The sequence below is a fragment of the Aspergillus clavatus genome, genomic scaffold (assembly GCF_000002715.2).
Source record: "Aspergillus clavatus NRRL 1 1099423829806 genomic scaffold, whole genome shotgun sequence".
Lineage (NCBI taxonomy): Eukaryota > Fungi > Ascomycota > Eurotiomycetes > Eurotiales > Aspergillaceae > Aspergillus > Aspergillus clavatus.
The window spans coordinates 224915-244034 of record NW_001517093.1 but is presented as its reverse complement, the minus strand read 5'-3'; the positions used below and the strand labels follow the sequence as shown (position 1 = coordinate 244034).

Here is a 19120-nt window from a genome sequence, read left to right as displayed (position 1 = left end):
CATCATCTATGTAAACGTACATACAACAAAAGTTTTTTGGTCCATCAGATCCAAAGAAAAAGGAGAAAAAAAAAGACGAAAAAAAGAAAAGAAAAACAAGAAAACATGTACATCATCAATATCACCCAGTGGTGAAGGCCGTAGCATCATAAGCATACTCATTAAAAACAGAGGAAAAGAGAAACCTCAAAAGCAAGGCCCACGAATTACCTATTACCATATCATAAAGGGTCAATCCTGTGATCGATTCACCCCTTTTGACCGTGACGCCGTCGGATATCATTGCCAATTGCCGTATCCAGAATAGAAGAAAATGAAAATACGTTGAGATAGAAGATCCATCTCATCGTTGCCCCATTGGTAGGAGTACTTGTGATCAGAGTGTGACGCCTCAGATCACGTTGCTCATATCCATGGTCGACGATGGAGCGATGCTATGGACGGACTTGGTACCGTCCAGTGACATGCGGTCACTGCTGAGAATCTTGCTGACGCGGTGATCTTTTTCGGGTCGGGCGATCAGCACCTGCGCCGGGCAGACAACGACTTCATCTTCGCCATCGCCCGTGTCGTTGCCCTTTTTTACCACCAAGGGGAACAAGACTACCCGGACGATTGCTTGCTTCGATTCCAACTCCTCATTCGAAGTGGTTTCTCCGCTGCGTTCGTTCATCAACGAAGCATTGAAGTAGACCTGTCGTGCTAGGTCTCCATTGGTGTCGTACTCGGGCTGCAGTGGTGGCAACATGATGAATTCAGCGAGCTGCGTGCGCATTTCAATTGACAAGTTGACAGCGACACGCAAGACCTTGCGGAGTGAGTCCAAAAGCTGCGTCTCGACATGAGTTGGGGGTGGGAGGAGACGCGATAAAGTCTCGAAGATCTCCAAGGCCACGGCTTCCGTGTCGCTCTCGCGTTGTTTAGCAAAAGCTGGACGCTTCGATAGCAGCGTCAGCGTAAGGGCGCGCCAACGGTGAACAGCGCTTCGCGGGCCGACCTCGCTCAGCTGTTTTTCCAGTGATTTAAGCTTCTGCCGTTGTTCGCGATCCATGCCGAACAGATAACGAGTGAAGACAAATTCCCACACCATCGTCATGACCACGGACATGAAAACATCGCGTCGACGAACACGGTCGGCGAGGTAGCCATCTGTATCGGAGCCATCAAGGATTGCATTATCGAAGCGGTCGGCTATCTTCTCATCCTGAAGTTCACCGAGTTTGCGGCAGCGTCGGTGGTCGGAATGTTTGGAGAAACGCAGGACCCATTGCTGCACGTGTCCGCACAATTTCTGGCATGCAGCATCAAAGTAGTCTTCATCCCGAAAAACGAGGACATTGTCATGAAGAGAGGCACCGATCTGTTGCTGAAGCTGCATCACCTTATCCCGGGCGCTCTCAAGCTCTTCCCTGAGCCGTCGTAGTTCGCCATCCTTTCGCGCCATTGCTGTCTCAATTTCATTACGGACTGTGTTTTGAACTTCTGTTGAGAGCTTCTCATAGCGCGATCGCAAATCGTCCATTTGACGGGTGGACGAGTCGCGCACTGCTTGGATCTCGCTGGCATGGGCGGCAGTGAGATTGGAGTTTGTTGTTGTGAGCTCTTCATTTTCCTTGGTCAAGCGGCTCACTTCTTTCTGGAACCAGTCCACCGAGTTTCTCATCTTCTCCACCTCGGCTTCTCGATCTCGTAGGTTGGCATTGCGCTCATTGAGGGTATGGTCGCTCTTGCGACGAGCGACGCTGGCATTGCGGAGTTTGTCTTCGGCAGCTTCACGCGCAGCGATGAGAAGTCGGTTTTCGGAAATCAATTGATCGAGACGGGATTCGAGTTCTTGAAGATGTTGCATACTGCGACGATGGCGGATACTGGGCGGTCGGCTCGGCGACCGGGGCGAGTTTGGTGTCTCTCCCCATCCCTCCTAAACAATAACAGTTAACAAATCTGAATGCCAACAACAATTAAAATACCAACGACGAAATAGTGGAGTTAATGCGAGAATACTTACATAGACGTCCGTCATAGCGCGAATGGGGCGTTTGCCCTTGTCCGTGACGGGGTCATAGGAGGAAGACGAAGCGACGTGCTCGATGTTGAGATCGGAGGGTGGGGGCTGAGGAGGCTGGGGCTTGTCGTGTGGCTGGGGGTTGTGGCTTTCCTGTGCCTGACTAGCCGCGCGCAGATCCCCACTGGCATTGCGGCTGGTGCGTCGAAGCAATCGATGACCGCTGGTTACGCTGGGATTACTCTGCACGCTTCTAAAACTGCTGACGCTGCTGGGCCTCAAAATAGGAAGGCCCGGCTCAGGGGTTTTGACGACATCTGTAGGCCATCCGCTGGGCGGCCGTTGTTTTTTGACTGCTAGCCCCTGATCTTCGTCCGCTGTGCGATCCGGCGTCTCCTTGTCCACGGGCCAGGCCTGACGAGCCAATGCATTATCCGTAAATTTTCTGGTTGGAGTTTCAGGACGAGGAAGCACATGTTCGGGCTTCATCTCTAGACGGGGCGTTCCGCGATCACGTCCCATGGATTTCGGCCCGCTCGCTCGCTCCACCCGATCCCCTGGGTCTTGTTCCGCAATGGGTTGTAATGGAGTACGGGGAGGTGAACTCATGACAGGAGTTAGGACTGGTCCTCCGAAAAGTGACTTCCCCGAAGGTGGTGGAGTGACTGCTTTCGTGATGGGTGTATCGTCTAGTGACCAGGTGCGTGGCGGATGGTTGTGTCGCCCCTGGATTGACGGACTGCGACGGAGTGCACAGGAAGGGTCATCTGTTAATATTCGCTCGTCCCGATCCATGTCGATGGGCGAAGGAGCGCTGATGAGGGTGGACTTTTGTTCATGCATGGGTAACGGGGCGTACAAGGGTAGTTCACCTTGTAGCTTTGGCGTAGAATCATCGCGGTTGTCCTTGCTGAACTGAATGTCAAGAGACCTGGTCCCTTCTCCTGGTCCATCCGATATGACAGAAACGTTATATGAGGGATCCACTTCAACGTCAACAGCCAGATCGACTGGTGTGGAAATCGTAGTCGATGGCTCCAGAGTTTCCCCAACTACCGGCCCTTCCAAAGAGTTTGTTGTCGGCTCGCCGGCCGAAAGAGGTGCCTCCGAGACCTGGATCGCACTCTCGCGATCCGCAATTTGCCCAGTAGTCTCATCCTCAGCACTATCTTTTACCGGCACCAACTGTTGGTTGGAAGCGGGACGTCGGAATTTTCCGCGCTCAAGTTCAGGGAAAATACTAGCAACTCTGCTCTGCGTTGGTAGCCCGTCAAATTCTCCCTTCGGTTGTTCAGAAACGACGCCTTTGTAGTCTTCCCGCTGATTAGTGGCGGGTGTCATTTGCGCACTTTCGGACTCTAGGCCACGTTCCGCGGAGACCGCCGTCTCTTCAGCCAACAGACGATGCCCTCTCGATACACTTTGTCGTCGAATCAACCCCTCAGGGATGGCAGACTCGTCGAACTCTGCAATTCCTGGCTCAAAAGGGATAGGATGAGCCTCTGGTGATGATTGCGGAGTGGGTTCCTGGAGTTCCACGTTACCTTTCTCCCAATCGATTGCAGGCCAACCGTTCTCGTCCACTGGATTCTGCAGCATCCCTGATGGTTGGAGCTCAGCCTCGGTGGTTGCTCCCACCGAACCGAATGGCTGATGTAGCTCAGTCTCCTCCATTGGCTCAACTGGCTCCGCCGCGGACTTCTTGGCCCTCCTCTTCTCCTTCTTGGAAAGCTTTCTTCCAACAAGTGCTGTACTTTCAGCGTGGTCTTCTACAAGGTTCTCAACATCCTTCTCTTCCGTATTATCCGAGACTTCAACTGGCTCAGCTTGAACAGTATCACCTTCTTCCTGTTCCCTCGATAGCACTTGATCCAGTTGACCCCCCGCATTCAGCACCTCTCCTGTTGTCCTGACTGAAGCCGAAAAGGCGTCCATAGGGACAGATTTCTCGGTGTTATCGACTTGTTTGCCTTGCTCTTCTAAAAGATCCGGGGTAGGAAGATACTGGGACTCTTTCAAAACAGCAGGCTCTTCTGCAGCAATGGATGTGGCATCCGCATTCGTGTCTCTTTCGGCCTCAGTAGCAACCTCGGCAGGATTGGGGGCAGAGATATCTTCGTGTTCTTGAGTCTGCTTCTTGCCCTTCTTCTTTTTCTTCTTAGACTCCTTGCGGCTTAGTGGTGCAGGTGCAACAGTAGCCTCTGGTGCTTGAAAAATCTCGCCCTCGGGCTTCTCCTCAGTGAGCAATGCCTTTGCAGTCAACTCCGAGTCTTCCTTAAGCGCCTCTTGTTCAGTCGGTTGCTCCGCAGCCTCTACTACCTCGACAGGGTCTGAGATCGGTTCTTCTTGGCTTCTATTATCCTCCTCGAGTGCCTGGGTTAGCGCCGTGGGCTCCTCAAGCTCAGGATCTTGGTCTTTGTCGACTCTCTCGCCTTCCTGTCGAGCAGCTTTTTTCTTGTTTTTCTTGTTCTTCTTCTTTGGCGTAGGCTCCCAAGGAATTTCAGGTTCTTGAGTTTGACTTGGTACCTCTTCCCTCAGAGGCTCAGATCGAATGCTCTCATCTCCAGCCTCCAGCGTGGTCGCCTCCGTGGCAGACTCTACGGCCAGAGGCGAAGTCTCTTCATCTTGGTGGAGATCATCAATAGCTTTGATCTCTGTGCTCCCTACAACCTTCTCATTATCTTCTGAGGAGACAACGGGTTCCACCTTAGTAGTTGAATGTTCGGTCTCGTGAGTAACTGGTGTTTCTTCGGAAGAAGTTTCCTGGGGACGCTCAGGCTCAACAATTAGAGGTTCAATCTGCTGGTCAACCGAGGGTGAAACAGCCTTCTCTCCCAGCTCAGGCTCATCCACCTGCTGAGATTCCGCAGCGGCCAGTTGAGCAAGGCGCTCCTTCTTTTTCTCCTTCTTGCTTTTCTTTCGCGAAGGAGCTGGCGCTTCTTCAACGTCGTTCTTCGCAGGCGCTATTCCTCCACCCTGCCCCAGTGCTTCTTCAGTAACTTTGTCTGCGGCCACAATATCTTCGGCTGGTGTCTCTTCGGTTTCTGTTGGGGCCTCTTTCATATCCAAAAACTCATTGACAGACTGCTCTGTAGCAGGCTCTGGCTGAGACTCAGGAGTAGGTGTCTCGACATTGCTCTGTTCTTGGCTTTTCTGCAATATTTCCTCTGGGATATCCAGAGGAAGCTCCTGCAACGCCTCCTCGGCTTTCGCCCCCTGGTCTTTTTTCTTTTTCTTGTCTTTCTTTTTCTTCTTGCTTGATGTTGGTAACGGCAGCTCTTCGTTCTCGGGTTCAATAGCTTCATCCAAATTTGACGGTTCAATGATGTCCGCGACGCCGGTCATTGGATCTTTCGTCGTAGGATCTTCGCAGTCTCTTGAGATATTGTGGGCTGGGTCTTTGCTTCCAGGCTCGTCAAGTTCGATATCAACAAGTTCTCTTGGCAACTCCCGTACTTGCTCTTGGCTTTCTACCTCCTCGGCAACCTCGCTTGAGTTCGGAACCTCTTCCTCCTCTTCTACTGGAGGGATCCCAGCAGCACCATCATCCGACGTCACTGAAATTTCAACAGCTTGCGTATTCTTAACGCTCATGCCTTCCCCGCTGTCTTTTTCTAGCTCATGGTCGGCGGCCGGCGAAGCGTCTTCCGCGTCCTTAACATCCTCTCCTACATCAATGGTTGTTTCGTTGGCGACAATCGGATCGGCTTCAAGCACGGGCTGGGACGAATGATCGAAAGATGTCGTCTGCTGTTGCTCTACCTGCGGAGATATCATGTGATCAGTCCATGTCAGATTTTTATCGTTATCGCCGTGCATTTCGGTGCCGTGGGACTGATGTTCTTTACCGTCATCTTCAGCGGGCGCGAATGCCGTCTCAGTCGATGGCTCGGAGGACTTTGCTTCGGTAGAGACGGCTTCGCTTGTTTCTTGAGAGAGATCTGCACTCGGAGTGGTTTCGGAAGTGCCGGCGGCGTCGGTGGCGCTCTCAAACAGCTTGGAGATGCGCTTCTTTCCCTTTTTCGCTTTCTTCTTCGCTTTTGCCGACATGGGGCCGCTGAGCTCCACCTCGAGCTTCTCCTCTTCCTGACTCGCCTCTTCTTGTTGCTTTTCTTCTAGTTTCCCCTCTTCTGGTACCGGCTCTTGCTGAGTAGGTTCCTCAGACACCGTCGTGTCAGGCTCGGTAGTATCAGGAGCCTTTTCCGCTTCAACTTGAGAATCGTTCACAGGTTCAGGTAGAGCTGCCGGAGCATCTTCGACTACATCTGCCGTGCTCTTCTTCTTCTTCTTCTTTTTCTTCTTTGACTTTGCGGAACCTGTGCTTTGTTCGGTGTCGTCAATAGGAGTTTGTGGCTCAGACTCGCTCAGTTCGCGCGCAGCCTCATCATTTGTTTCTTGATCCTCTGGCAGAGTCTGGGGGGTTGTAGCTTCGTCCTTTTTCTCTCCGCTCTCGACATCTTGACGATTTTGAAGATCATCTGTGTTGGGTTCGACGCCCTTTGCGTCCTCTGCCACATCGTTTTGCTCTTTCTCTTGAGAGGGCTCATCAGCCAATGGCAAAACTGCGGTTTCTTCCAGAACGTCTATGGGTTGCTCCTCGGTGACTGCTTCCGGCGATGTCTCAGCAATATGCTCTTGTTGTTCGGCGACCTCAGGCTTTGGCTCAGGTAGCTCAATCCCAGTATTGGCAAGCACTGGTGTTTCTTGCGACAGGCTTTCCAAGGTTTGCTCTGTGGGCTGAGACTCTTCAATATCGGTTTTCTGTGTGGCAGGGGCCTCCTCGGACTGTTTTCCATCTCCTGGAGTCATTTGTTCGAGCACTTCATCCACAGGCTTGTCTGACTCGCTCGTCTCAACAGAGGGTTCCTCAACGTTAAAGGAGACAGATTTGCGCTTCTTCTTCTTGGCTTTCTTCTTGGATTTGGCAGTTTGAGGCTCATCTGTAGACTGTGAGGCCTGCGTCTCATCGGCAGCAGACTCTTGTGTGATCTCCTCAAGAGCGGTGTCTTTAACCTTTTGCTCTTCCTCAGGTGCAGAAGAAATAGAGACAGAGTTCTCGGTGCTAACTGCCTCAGGTACTGCCTCAGTTGTTGCCTCAGGTACTGCCTCAGTTGTTGCCTCAGGTGTTGCCTCAGGTGCTGCCTCAGGTGCTGCCTCAGGTAGGGTCTCGGCTGTCCCTTCCGTTGTTGAAGGAGCTTGGTCATCGTTCAAGGCGAGTGATTGACGTTTCTTCTTCTCTTTCTTAGATTTCTTCTTGGACATGACAGGCTGAGTCTCCTCTACAGGCTCTGTGGTCTGAGCTTCCTCGGCAGTCGTGGTTGTCTGAGCATCTTCTGCGGCTTCCTGAACCTGGCCCTCACCCACAGCAGGCTCTTGCGCAGCCTCACTTAGCGGAACAGCTTCGGGCTTCGCCTCCTCTTCAAGTGCAGAGGGTACTGGTGACGTTTCATCAACGTTCACAACCTCTAGGACTGAATCGGACGGGTCGGAGGGCGTCTCAATAGTCTCTCCCTCCTTGGGAGAAGCTGTCTCGTCATCCAAGGCCGTCGATTGTCTCTTCTTCTTTTTCTTCTTGTCTTTTTTCTTCGAAGAAGCTGACTTCTCTTCTCGGACTGGTTCTTGAGAGCTGGTCTCGGCATCCAGGACTGTTTCAATCTTATCAGGGTCTGGGATGTCTTGCGCACCGGTTACTTCAGCTTGGGCTTGTTCCATTGGCGTTTCCTCCTTGGGGTTTTCGTCGTGCTTTGGCTTTTCCTCTGCAACTGGATCGTTTTCCAACTGCGCCTTGTCTCCGCTCAATGGTTCCTCGGCGACAATATCCTCAGATACTGGAGCGACGCTCACTTCTTCGGAGACAGGCCCAGTGTCAGCAGCTGGTGTCTCAATTGAGACAATGTCTATATCTGTGGTCGGTTCTTGAGGCTCCTGTTCTTTCTCCGAATCTGCGGTAGCCGGTGTTGGATTCTCTTCCGTCGCGGTAGGCTCGTCTGGAGTCTCCTCCTTTGCCTCGTGTGCCAGTTGTTCTGGAGCCATTACGAATTCTTCATCCGCAACGGTGGGCGATTCCGTCTGGACAGGCGGATCCTCTTTAGATTGCTCTTGCGGGAATTCAGTTGTTGCTGGTAGCTGTTCAGCCGCTGCATCCCCAGGTTGCTCGGACGGTTGGGCATCCGAGAGCTCTTCAGGTGTTGGCTGGACATCTTCTTGAGAAATATCCTTCGGGTTGGTCTCCTCGATTGATTCAAGAGGCGCCTCCTCTACCAATGCAGATTGGCGTTTTTTCTTCTTGTCTTTCTTCGCCTTTTTCTTCTGCGCTGGCGTCATGGGGACAGTTGTCTCCGCTGTAGTCTGGTCGTCTAGGGTCTCAGGTACAGCTTCAGTGGAGGCTTCTTCAGAGGCTTCAGCGGTCGGCAAACTCTCCTTTGATTCCTCCTGAGCTAACTCCTTGTCGTTATCAATTGGTGGTTCTTCAGGAGCGACGGGCGGGTCTGCAGTTGTATCTGCAACATCCGCGACGGGCAATGACTCAGAGACTGTCGCTTCATCGGGGGCAGCAGACAGGCTTTGCTTCTTTTTCTTATTCTTCTTGCTCTTTTTACCCGCCGGTGTAGTTTCCCCCACACCAGCCTCAGGCTCAAGTTCAGGCACAATCTCTGTATTGGGAGCCGGGTACTCGCTGGATTCAGACACATGTGGTTCCCCGCTATTGGCCTCATCTTTCTCCACTGGTGGATTTAGTTCGGCTTCCCCTGCGGTGGAATCGGGCGCAACGTCTTCAATCCCTGCAGCTTGTTCTGCGATATTTCTCTCCGGCGGTGCTTGACTATCGACAGCGGGTGGCACCTCACCGCTTGTTTGGGGCAGCGGGGTCTCGACAACATCAACAGATGGCGACTCCTGAGTCTTCACCTCGGGTTCAGACTCAGCCTGGGTTTCAGACAAAGAAATTGACTTGCGGTTCTTTTTGTTCTTCTTGCCTTTCTTTTTGGGCTGCTCATCGACAGGCTCTTCCGAAATTGTATCCTGATTGTCGTCGACGGGAGCTACTTGGAAATTGTTTGCTGGTTCAGTTGCGGTGGTTGAGACAGGTTCGTCAACCACGTCCTTCTGGAGTTCTTCAGCCACTTCCTTGATCTCTATGGCAGGTTCATCTACTGGCTTCGATTGAGGTTCTTCTTCATTCGTTTTTGTAACCTCGGTCTCAGCATTGCTCTCAACATGGGGTTCCGGTTCGGTCGCAACCTCAGCTGAAGGTGTTGGAGGCGCAGTATCAGCAGGCTCATCTTCAACCGGTGTTTCGGCAGTGCTCTTGCGCTTGTTCTTTTTCTTGTTCTTCTTGCTACTCTTGCGCGACAAGGACGTTTCCGGTTCGGCCGCAATTGGAGTAGACTCCTCGTTCTGTGTGGGCTCAGAAGGAGCCGCAACCTGTTCCGTAGGGGAAGGCTCGTTGGCTGGGATAGACACTTCGGTATTTTGCGGCTCATGCTGCTCGGACGGAGAGGCATCAGGAATGACAGTGGAAGTATCTACTTCGGCCGGCGCTTCTGTTGCCTCAGTCTGTTCCTTTTCGAGGGATTGACTTTCGGACTCGGGCGCTTTCTCCTCAATTGATTGCTCTTCGGGCTTAGGATCAGCAGATTCAAGCTCATTAATATGTCGCTCGGTAGTAGCCTCTTCGAGTAAAGCTTCATGAGTCACTTCGCTCACCGCTGATTCCATACCATCCTGGCCAAGATTGCGATTGCTTTCAGAGACCTCGTGCTCGGAGACTAGTTCAACACTCGAGTCTTGTAGATCATCTTCCGCTAGTGGTAGATCCTTTGCTTGCGTTTCGAGCTCTGCAGAAGGTTCTGGGGCTTTGACGGACTGGGAAACATCTTGCAGAGTACTTTCAGTAGCTTCGGGGGTGTCAGCCTCCCTGTTCACCAGCTCGAACTTCCCTGTTTCTTCAGGCACCGTGATAACACCTTCCTCAGCGGGCTTCGTTGTTTCCTCGGCAAGCTGTGCAGTGTGCTCTGTAGAATCTAGCTGCTTGTCTGCACTGTCCTGCACGGCGGCAGCGGACGGTTCTGGAAGCTCCGTAGAAACAGATTCATTCGCAGTCTCACCAACAGAGGCGTTCTTGTTCTTCTTCTTTTTCTTCTTGGACTTCTTGGAAGGTGCGGCCTCGGTGGATTCAGCAGGTACATCGGCGGCAGGTTCAGCGGCAGGCTCAACGGCAGGCTCAGCGGCAGGCTCAATGGCAGGTTCAATGGCAGGTTCAACGGCAGGTTCAACGGCAGGTTCAGCGGCAGGCTCAGCGGCAGGTTCAGCGGCAGGCTCAACGGCAGGTTCAATGGCAGGTTCAGCGGCAGGCTCAGCGGCAGGCTCAGCGGCAGGTTCAGCGGCAGGCTCAACGGCAGGTTCAATGGCAGGTTCAGCGGCAGGCTCAGCGGCAGGCTCAGCGGCAGGCTCAGCGGCAGGTTCAGCGGCAGGTTCAACGGCAGGTTCAACGGCAGGTTCAACGGCAGGTTCAGCGGCAGGCTCAGCGGCAGGTTCGGTAGACACGACCTCGAATACACGAGTGACAGCCTGTTCAGTTTCAGGTGCTCTGCCAACATCTCCAACTTGAGTAGTCTGTTCCGTGCCGACCGGAGCATCAACTGGGGCCGCATGTATAGCAGGCGCCTCTCCAACCGTAATGGACTGCTCGACAGGGTCCTCCTGCTCAGCAGGCGCTGGCTCAACCGACGGCACCACATCGCCAGTTCCATCCTCGACTTGCGCCCCGCTCTCCTTGCCCTGGCCCTGATCATCCTTCGAGTCTTCGGCAGGTGCCGCGTGCTCTTGGCTACTTGCATCCATGCTCTGCCGCTTCTTTTTGTTTTTCTTCTTCTTCTTGGCGGAAGAGGAAGAGGACGGCGCGGCAGTCTCGACCGGTGGGTTTGGTTCTTCAGGCACGGCCGGGCTGGACCCGTCTGCTTCTTTATCTGTGGTCTCGAGGGTCAACTCGGCGGGTTCCTCAGTAACCACCGGGATTACGACGTCAGCACCTTGGTTCTCCGTCTCGCGGGGAGCTTCTTCGGGCACCACGGTTTCCACTGGGTCCCTTCGCTTATCTTCCAAGGGCGCCGTATCCTGCACAGCTGTATCGGTCTTCTGCTGTTCATCCGCCTGTGAAAGCGTTGGCTCGGAGAGTAATGTCTTCAGTCTCTCCTGGTTATCCACAGTTGCTTCTCCGGTGCGTGGCTCGTCCACCACATCCGCCTGTGGCATTTCTCTGGCTGCATCTGGCTTGTCTTTGTCGGGGCTCTCCGCAGGTTCGGCCTCGGGAGAGAACAGTGACTTATCTATTTCAGTTGCTGGAAGCGTTGATTCTGCCAGAACAGGGGCAATCACGTCTGTAGCAGGCGCATGACCTTCACCAATCACAGCACTCTGAGGCTCTTTTTCGTTTCCCTTGTTCGAGCCCGAGAGATCTGAGAGATGAGCGAGACCAGCACCAATAGCCGCTGGAACAACTGCATCCATTACACCGACAGCTTCAGAATCCTTCGCAAACTCCGAATGAGCGGCAGGGACGGCTCTGGTCTGAGTCGGCGTGGTCTCCATATCTTCCAGGGTCGGGATCTCCTTGTTCTGCGGCGTTGACGGACGAGAAGGCAGGCCTGCTGGCTCACGCTCTGCAGCGTCCGTCGCATCAGGACTCATATCCTTGACGCCTACCGCTGACCCTTCGGCAGACGGGAGATCGCCCATGTCCAATGACTGTGGTAGCTCCGCATACGTATACGGATCCTGGAGGAGTTCCGAGGGCGAGTGGAACTCATACTTTAGCTGCTCCTTGCGAGAAGGAGGATGGGGGAGCATCGGGCTGAACATCGCCGCTGTGGGAGTCAACTGTTGGGAGTCGAAGACATCATGGCCATGCTCAAGGCCTCGGCTCTGAGGGAGCTCAATTGCGCTTGGTCGTCGAGTATCTCTGATCTGATGGCTCAGGTCGACGGCTTCCCAGCTCCGCTCGTCTTGGAGCGCTGTTAGGTCCTCAACAGAGTTGTGCGCGGAGGAGGCCTTGCTTGATGGGAGCGATGGCAGGGTTTCCTCGGGCTTGTGCTCTGCATTCTCGCGGCCGTGACGTTCTACCAGCCACAATGGTCGGATCTCCCGCGAGTTCTTGAACTCCATAGAGTTGGGCCGACGTTGACGGCCGGCAGTGGGAGATCCAGGAGACGGCGCAGCAGATGCACCGACGGATGATGAGCGATTCGTGTTCGGGGACGTCGGAGGCCGACGAAAGTGAATTGGCACAGCAGTGGGTGACTCGGTCAACCGCAGCACTGACGATCGTCGCGAGGACTGACCCTGGCTACCCATCTCTTCCCGACTTGGCTCGGGAGAGGCTTGCCTACTCCGGGGCCCGTGAGCTGCATCCACGATGTTGCCTGCCGCAGATGGGGATCCCGAGCGACCTCTTGGCCGGTCGTCGAGCACGTTTATTCCCAGTCCTGCGACAGCCGCCTCCGTCAAAGGAACACGCCCCGAAGCACCGCTTTCTCTATTGCCGTCGTCTACCGGGACTGGCATTTCGGGGCCTTCTGCTAAAAAAGATTCGTTCTCGTCGTTGTCTTCCGATACCTTCCGATCCTATACATGAAAGCAACGCAGAGAAAAAGCATTTAGCACTCGCACCTTGTAACTTGCTCGCTTGATCCATCCAACTCTGGGACATGAACCGGACACAAGACAGGAAACCAAAAACAAAAAAGAAAAGAAAAGAAAAAATCATTTCAGAATGACTATACCTTCTCATGCTCCGCTGATCTCCCCGATTCCACAATATCCCCATATCTTCGACGCCGTCTCTCTTCCTTCCGCTGCCTGCTAGATTTGTAGTTCTCAATGTCAATACCATCTTTGTTTCTAGCCTTACTGTTCTCTTTGTCCGAACCACTCTCTTCATCTATTCGGAAGCCCTTATCCCCGCCACTAGAGCTGCGACGACGCGAGGCTCTTTCCTCTCTTCTCCGTCGTCTCGATTCATCGTACTCAGAGCGGCCAACCTCAGACTGAACTTCGCGCGACGAGGGTCTGTCGGCGGAGGACGATCTCTTGCTGTCTACGGGTTCTGAGACTCTCGAGCCAAAGATACCGCTCAAGATACCGGCCAGTTTCTTCTCCTTGTCTTTATCACTTGTGCTCTTACGTTTCTCGGAATCTTCAATTCTGGCCGGGGACGATGTGACGGAAGCAGAGTCAGCGAAGGGGTCGCTCTCAAGCTTGGAACGTCTCTTCCGTCGCTTTTTTTTTCCCTCGTTGCCGTCGGCTTCGGTTGAAGGAGCAATATCTTCATCATCATCGATCTCGTCTCCTTCCCGTCGGAAGTCTCTTGGTCTTGCTGAGGAATCGTACTCTCCAGCAACAGGAGCTGATACAACAGATCGGTAGTCATCTTTATGTGTATCACGTAACTCCTCTGGCATTGGTTCCGTGGGCGAGTCGAAACCGCCAGGCATGGAGAATTGGTCCCTGGGACGCGAGTCAACGTCATCGCGTTTTTCCTCGGGTGCCTCCTCCCAGGTCGGCTCATCTTTCTTTTCATTCAGTCTGTCGATGACCTCTTGCGCAATGGAAGGGCGACTTTGGATCTCAGGGCGTTGTCCGACGTTGGATCCTGGGGACACAGAACCTGTATCAGTAGGGTGATACTGTTCGGAGACAGCACGGTCTCGCGACTTTCCTTCAACCTCCGGCGACTCAACTTCACCTTCAACGAAGCCATGGAAAGTTGTAGTATCTGATCCGATCTCAACCCAGGGAGACCTAAATTCAACACCGGCTCGGGATCCAGGAGGAGATGAACGTTGATGATATGTAGGGTCCTCGGTCACGAGCGCAGGGTCAAATCCTGCGGCTGCGGTTGCAGCGGCCAGAGCAGCGGCGAATTCGATGTCCGCATCCGGTTCGTCCACAGCATGCTCGGGAATATCTCGCTCTTTGACTGCTGGCGAGGGGAGATCTTGCTGCGTTCTGGGAGTGTCGTGATCGACTGAATCAACCTCGGAGGACGTGGACGGAATTTCGTACTCGTGCGTCTCATGCTCTCCCCACGAAACTCGGGAACCAGTGGTTTGCTTGTCAGCCGGCTTCACGTCTTCTTCGTGAGGCATATCCCGAGGGCGTACCACGGGGGAATTAGCGTCTCTGACGGAACCATTCAAGCTCTGAGGAGGAGTTGGCTCGATGAGGTTCAGTCTCGGGACCGGCCAGGGCAGATCACGATGTCCCGGAGCGGGCTCCTCAGGCTGCCTCTCACTTGCCGGTTCGATTTCAACAATTGTGGGCATCGAGTGATGATCCCTGGGGGTATATGTGTCTGGGCTGTGCCGCAGCTCCTCTGGGGCGAAGAATTGGGCGTAGTCATCGTACACGCGTGGGCTGCGAGGGCTAGAGCTTCGAGGACTGGAGGACTTGGCACGCTCCGGCTGGCGCTGCTCGGGATGGTGATCATCGGTCACTTCAGCTGGCACCTCGGACCGACTACGGCTGGAAACCGGTGATTCTGGCTCGGAGCCACGGCGGTGCTCTGCCCGACGCTTCTCTCGGCGTTCATCATTGCGTCGCTGGCTAGTCTCGGAGGACCCAGCTACCGAACCCCTTCCAGAGAGCGCGGCATCAGCGGCCGCAGCGTCAATGGTACCAGCAGCGGCAGCGGCAATCCATGACGATGAATCTTTGTCATTCCGGGAATCTGTATAATAGCGATCGCGGTCAGGCGAGTGTTCCTGGATAGAATCCTCGTAACCTCGGTCTTTGTAACGGCCAGCGGGGTGGCGATCGGCATCTCGGTCTTCGGGTTCGTGCTCTCGATCAATGAGTTGCACACCGCCGAGCTGTGCAGCTTCACGCTTCAGCCGCTCCAAACGGTCCGCGCGTCGCTCCTTATCGGCTTGCTCCTCTGTCAGATCAAACGAGACTGAAGCCTGGTCTTTGGCAGTCGAGCGGCGCTTCACGCCTGGCGTTGGCGCACCATCGATTGATTCCGTGGGGAAAACGGGTGAGGAATCGCTCCTGCGGTGCGGTCGGTCAAAGCCAAGTGCAACATTTTGACTATACTCTGGCCGGTAGGGGACGTAGGAAGTTGGAAATGCTGGCGGGAAGGCAGGAGGGAAGGCATGCGGCACAGCGGGCGCATTGTAGGCTGGGATGGACTCGCCTTGAGTGGCGAAGACGGCCTGGGAGACAGGTGTGAAGGGTTGAGGTTGTTGAAGAGGAATAGGACCAGGTCGAACAAGCGCGGGTTCGGCAAGAGGCAAGGGCGATGAGACATTGACCACATCGAAACGTGTGGGGTCACTGGTTGGAATTGGTGCGACTCGCTGCAGACTACCTGAGCTGCTCGAGTGAGATACCTTGGAGTCCCTGTGTCGGTGAGCAGCCAAGGCTGCCGTTCCCACAGCACCAGCCGCAATGGCGGCACCAGTTGGGAAATGGCCATTAGAGTCGGCCCTCTTCTTCTTGTTCCTCTTTTTATCCTTCTTGCTACCCCATCTCCAACCCCATTTCGACGTACCAGAATCCGAGGAGTTGGAATCGTCACTACCATACAAAGCACTTCCTCCAAATGCAAGGGCCGAGCTAACACTCGAGGAAGACTGGTCACCTGAGTCCATATCCTCCCAGCCCTCATCGTTAGTCGCAGACGAGTAGTAATCAGAGTGCCGAGAGCGCGAATCTCTAGCGGCAAGGATCTCCCCCGTTCGTCGATTGCGGTGATGAGACGTAGCTGCGAGGGCGGTAGCTGTGGCACCCAACCCCAGCAAAGCTGCATCGACGTCGCGGTCCTTCTTCTTGTTGTTCTTCTTTGTCAATTTACCAGCTGGCTTTTTTGCAAATCCACTCCCGAAAGCAAGATCTGCGTCAAGCGACGAAGAGGACGAATTGGTAAACGAGAAGATACTCCTGCGCTTCTTAGCACGACGCTTTCTACGGTTCTCAGAGGATGCCGTGAAGAAAGAAGCGATGCCTCCACCAACAGATCTCCGAGACTGGTGGGAAATATCCATGAAGGAGGAGGAGGATGATGATGACGACTTTCGGTTTTTGGCTTTCCTAGGAGATCGACTGCGGCTGCGACTATGGCTTCGATCTCGAGACTTAGTCACAGCCATGGCGGCTGTACCAACTGCAGCACCTAAAGCGGCATCTCTGAGTGCTGAGTGACGGCGTGCGCTGGATGAAGATCGGGAACGGGAACGAGAGCGGTCGCGTCGCTGCTCGTAGTGCCGTTTCTGGGGTTCCGCATAGGCGCTGCGCCTGTCGTGTTCTCGAGAGCGGCTACGACGCCGGTAGACCCCCCGCGAGGTCTGGCTTTGTCGTGTTGTCGAGACGCTCTCATTGTCATTCGTTGAAGTCCGCACATGACCAGATCGGACGCTGTAGGTATCCTCAAAATCCTTGTTACTGAAAAGCGTCTTGGCCGCGTATCCGCCGAGGAGGCCGGGTAACCAGGAATTCCGAGCTGACTTGTTGCGTCGGCGACCTTCATCTTCGCAGGACGTGTAACGGCCCGACTTTTCAACCCTGGAGCCGTTGTTGTTATAAAGCTCGGCAGAGACCCGTCGGGGATTGTAATTGTGCTTGCGAGGTGCGTCACGTGAGCTTGTACCAGGCTCGAAGCAATACTTGCAGACTCCAATGCTCTCTGTATATTCTTCAAACTTACCCACACCTTCTGGGTCACGCCAGAAATCGATAAACTTGTCCAATGGGCCCTGCTGGCGTTGCTGAAACGCCAAGTTGCCAGAAGGAAAGGGAGCTCCGTGATGAACAGCGGCGTGGTGGGGATGCAGAGGGCTTGCAGCGTATGGCAAGTCTGCCGCCGCTCCAGCAGCGTACCACGCTGGATTAGGCGGCGCATTGTACATGGACGGTCCTGGATAGCCGATACCATTTAAAGAGTTTTCCTCGTAGTTCTGCATGGTATATTGCGATAGATGATCGGTGCTCGACATCGATTGATGCTGGTGATGGCTTAGCATGTATCCAGCAGCTGCTCCAGCGGCTGCGACACCTACGGCAGCACCGACGCCATGGGAATGGGGCGGACTGGTGGTGTGCGAGGTGACAGGTGGAGCGTGGGGAGCAGTCACCGGCTCCATGGGTGTGAGAGGTGATGTCGGACTGGCAGCCGAAGTGGGAAAGCTGCTTCCGACTCCATAAGCAGCCGTGCCAGCTGCCATTGCTGGAGCCACTGAGGCTGTCGTGGATGGCTTGGGAGGCTTGGAAGCGGGGACAGAAGTCGCGTGTCCTGCTTGTCCGGTTTGCGCAGGGCTCACCACCGGGTCCGCGTCATCCGTATAGTAAGCAGCGGCAGCACCTACCTGGCCCATGCTGCTTGGCTCGGGCGGTGGATTTGCAACAGGCGACGCAGTCATTAAATGCGCTTGGCTATTGGGAATGACGGATGGGGGCTTCGGGCGCACGCCTGGCTGTTCAGCAACAGACTGCCCTTGGTCGCCGTAGTAATCGGCCGCTTCACCAGCAGGGTTCGGCGGACGATATGGCTCGGCGACAAGAGCAGGAAACTGGCCCGGGAACTGCTGCTGGACATGAGAATCATAGGCCGCGGGGGAATTCGGCTGCGCCGGCATCGAGGTCGAGACGGGGTCTCCGGTGGCTAGAGGTGGCAGGTATGTATCCCCGGATTGAGTGCGCGATCGTTCCCGACGACCGTCACGAGAGTCAACAGCTTCCCTCTCCCATTGCGCGCGGCCATCTCTGTCCGACCGAGGTTGCTCACGCTCACGCTCTCGACTCGGCGACCGGTCCCGGTCGCGTCTGCGCGTATCACGCCCGTCCCTGTCGCGGATATATGAATGCCTATCGCGAGCGCTGTCTTCATCGGTATCTCTGCGTCGGGGAGCCCGTTCGACAATAATGGGATCGAACTCGTCGGGGACGCCCGGGTCAGCCGTCGCGTAGCTCGAAGCGACCGACTCGCCCGCCGCGCTGGGAGCATACCGTCTGTTGCGGGAGCCCGAGGACGTGTAGGCTGCCAGATCGCCCAAGCCACGGTCACGGTCGTCACCCCGTGTGGACTTGCGGCTAACAGCTGAGGACGCCTTGGAGCTGGTTCGGCGGCGGCTACTGCTCTTGGAGGTCGAGCTGCGGGCATCAGAGGAGCGGCCCCCGCCGCCCATGAGGGCCTTGAACATGGTATGTGGTAAAGAGCGATCAAAACGATGCTCCTAGCGACTCAGACGACCATGTGGAAGTTGGAATGTGGATGGGGAGTCTGAAAAAGCTGTATGGTTCAGGTGGAGCTGGGGGGGAAGCGGATGGTCGAGGTTGAACAGCGTCGAAGAATGCAGTACCACACTCTAGAATCAATCGAATCGTGAGAATCGTGGGGGACAATAAAAAATAAAAAAAAAAAAAAAAAAAAAAAACCAAAGATCCGATCAACAGAACTCGACTTACCGACAGAAAGGAACGGAATAAACTACTAGATATTAGGATGGTAAAGAACGATGGGTGTTGTACAGACAAGCAAAGCACGATGAGAAGGAAGACGGGCAATGTTTTTGCGAGGTAAACAAGGCCAAACAACAGAGCTGAACCGTGGTTCTCTTTGGTTCGGCAGCCCCAGTGCTGAACCGCTCGGTTGATAGCGCTGGGTCGGTCGATGGGGAGTAAAAGGTGAGTAACTGTGGTTACTGGTGACTGGTTAGTAGTAGTGGTTAGTGGTTAGTGGTTAACTACTTGGAGTTGCTCCAGCGAATCCGCCTGCCAAGCCGATCCAGCGGGCGGTTAGCGCCTAAGGCCGTGCTCGTGTGGTTTGTTGACTTGCTGTTCGATGAGATCTCAACTCTCAAGTAGTAGTATCTATGACGGGATGTCCTGTCCGCGAGAGCTATGAAGTAAAAGAATGAGGACAAAAAAGAGAGGGGAGAAGGTGACTGGCGGGGGCAAAAAAAAAAAAAGGAATGTGGGGGCAGTGGAATTGATGCAGATGATAGATGGGATTCTTAGTTCGATGATGACGACTGGATAATAATCCTCCTGGATGTGTGTTTCGCTTGAGATGGAGAAAATGCAGAACGAACCTGAACTGTATGAGATGAGAGTGAGAACTGA

The 19120-nt window shown here is 54.4% G+C and overlaps 1 protein-coding gene across 1 annotated transcript, besides 7 other annotated features; it reads right to left on the bottom strand.

The window, feature by feature from the left end:
* Window positions 1-391: 391 nt before the first annotated feature.
* Window positions 392-18198, bottom strand: lah (involucrin repeat protein; the record flags this gene model as incomplete). Its single annotated transcript, XM_001267735.1, has 3 exons — window positions 392-1921; window positions 2009-12628; window positions 12787-18198. 3 exons carry the CDS (start codon window positions 18196-18198, stop codon window positions 392-394), a joined length of 17562 nt encoding a protein of 5853 aa, XP_001267736.1.
* Window positions 6280-6307: a microsatellite.
* Window positions 7073-7166: a microsatellite.
* Window positions 10125-10150: a microsatellite.
* Window positions 10198-10543: a microsatellite.
* Window positions 18199-18401: 203 nt separating the features above from the next.
* Window positions 18402-18432: a microsatellite.
* Window positions 18403-18432: a microsatellite.
* Window positions 18433-18693: 261 nt separating this feature from the next.
* Window positions 18694-18740: a microsatellite.
* Between the last annotated feature and the right edge of the window lie 380 nt (window positions 18741-19120).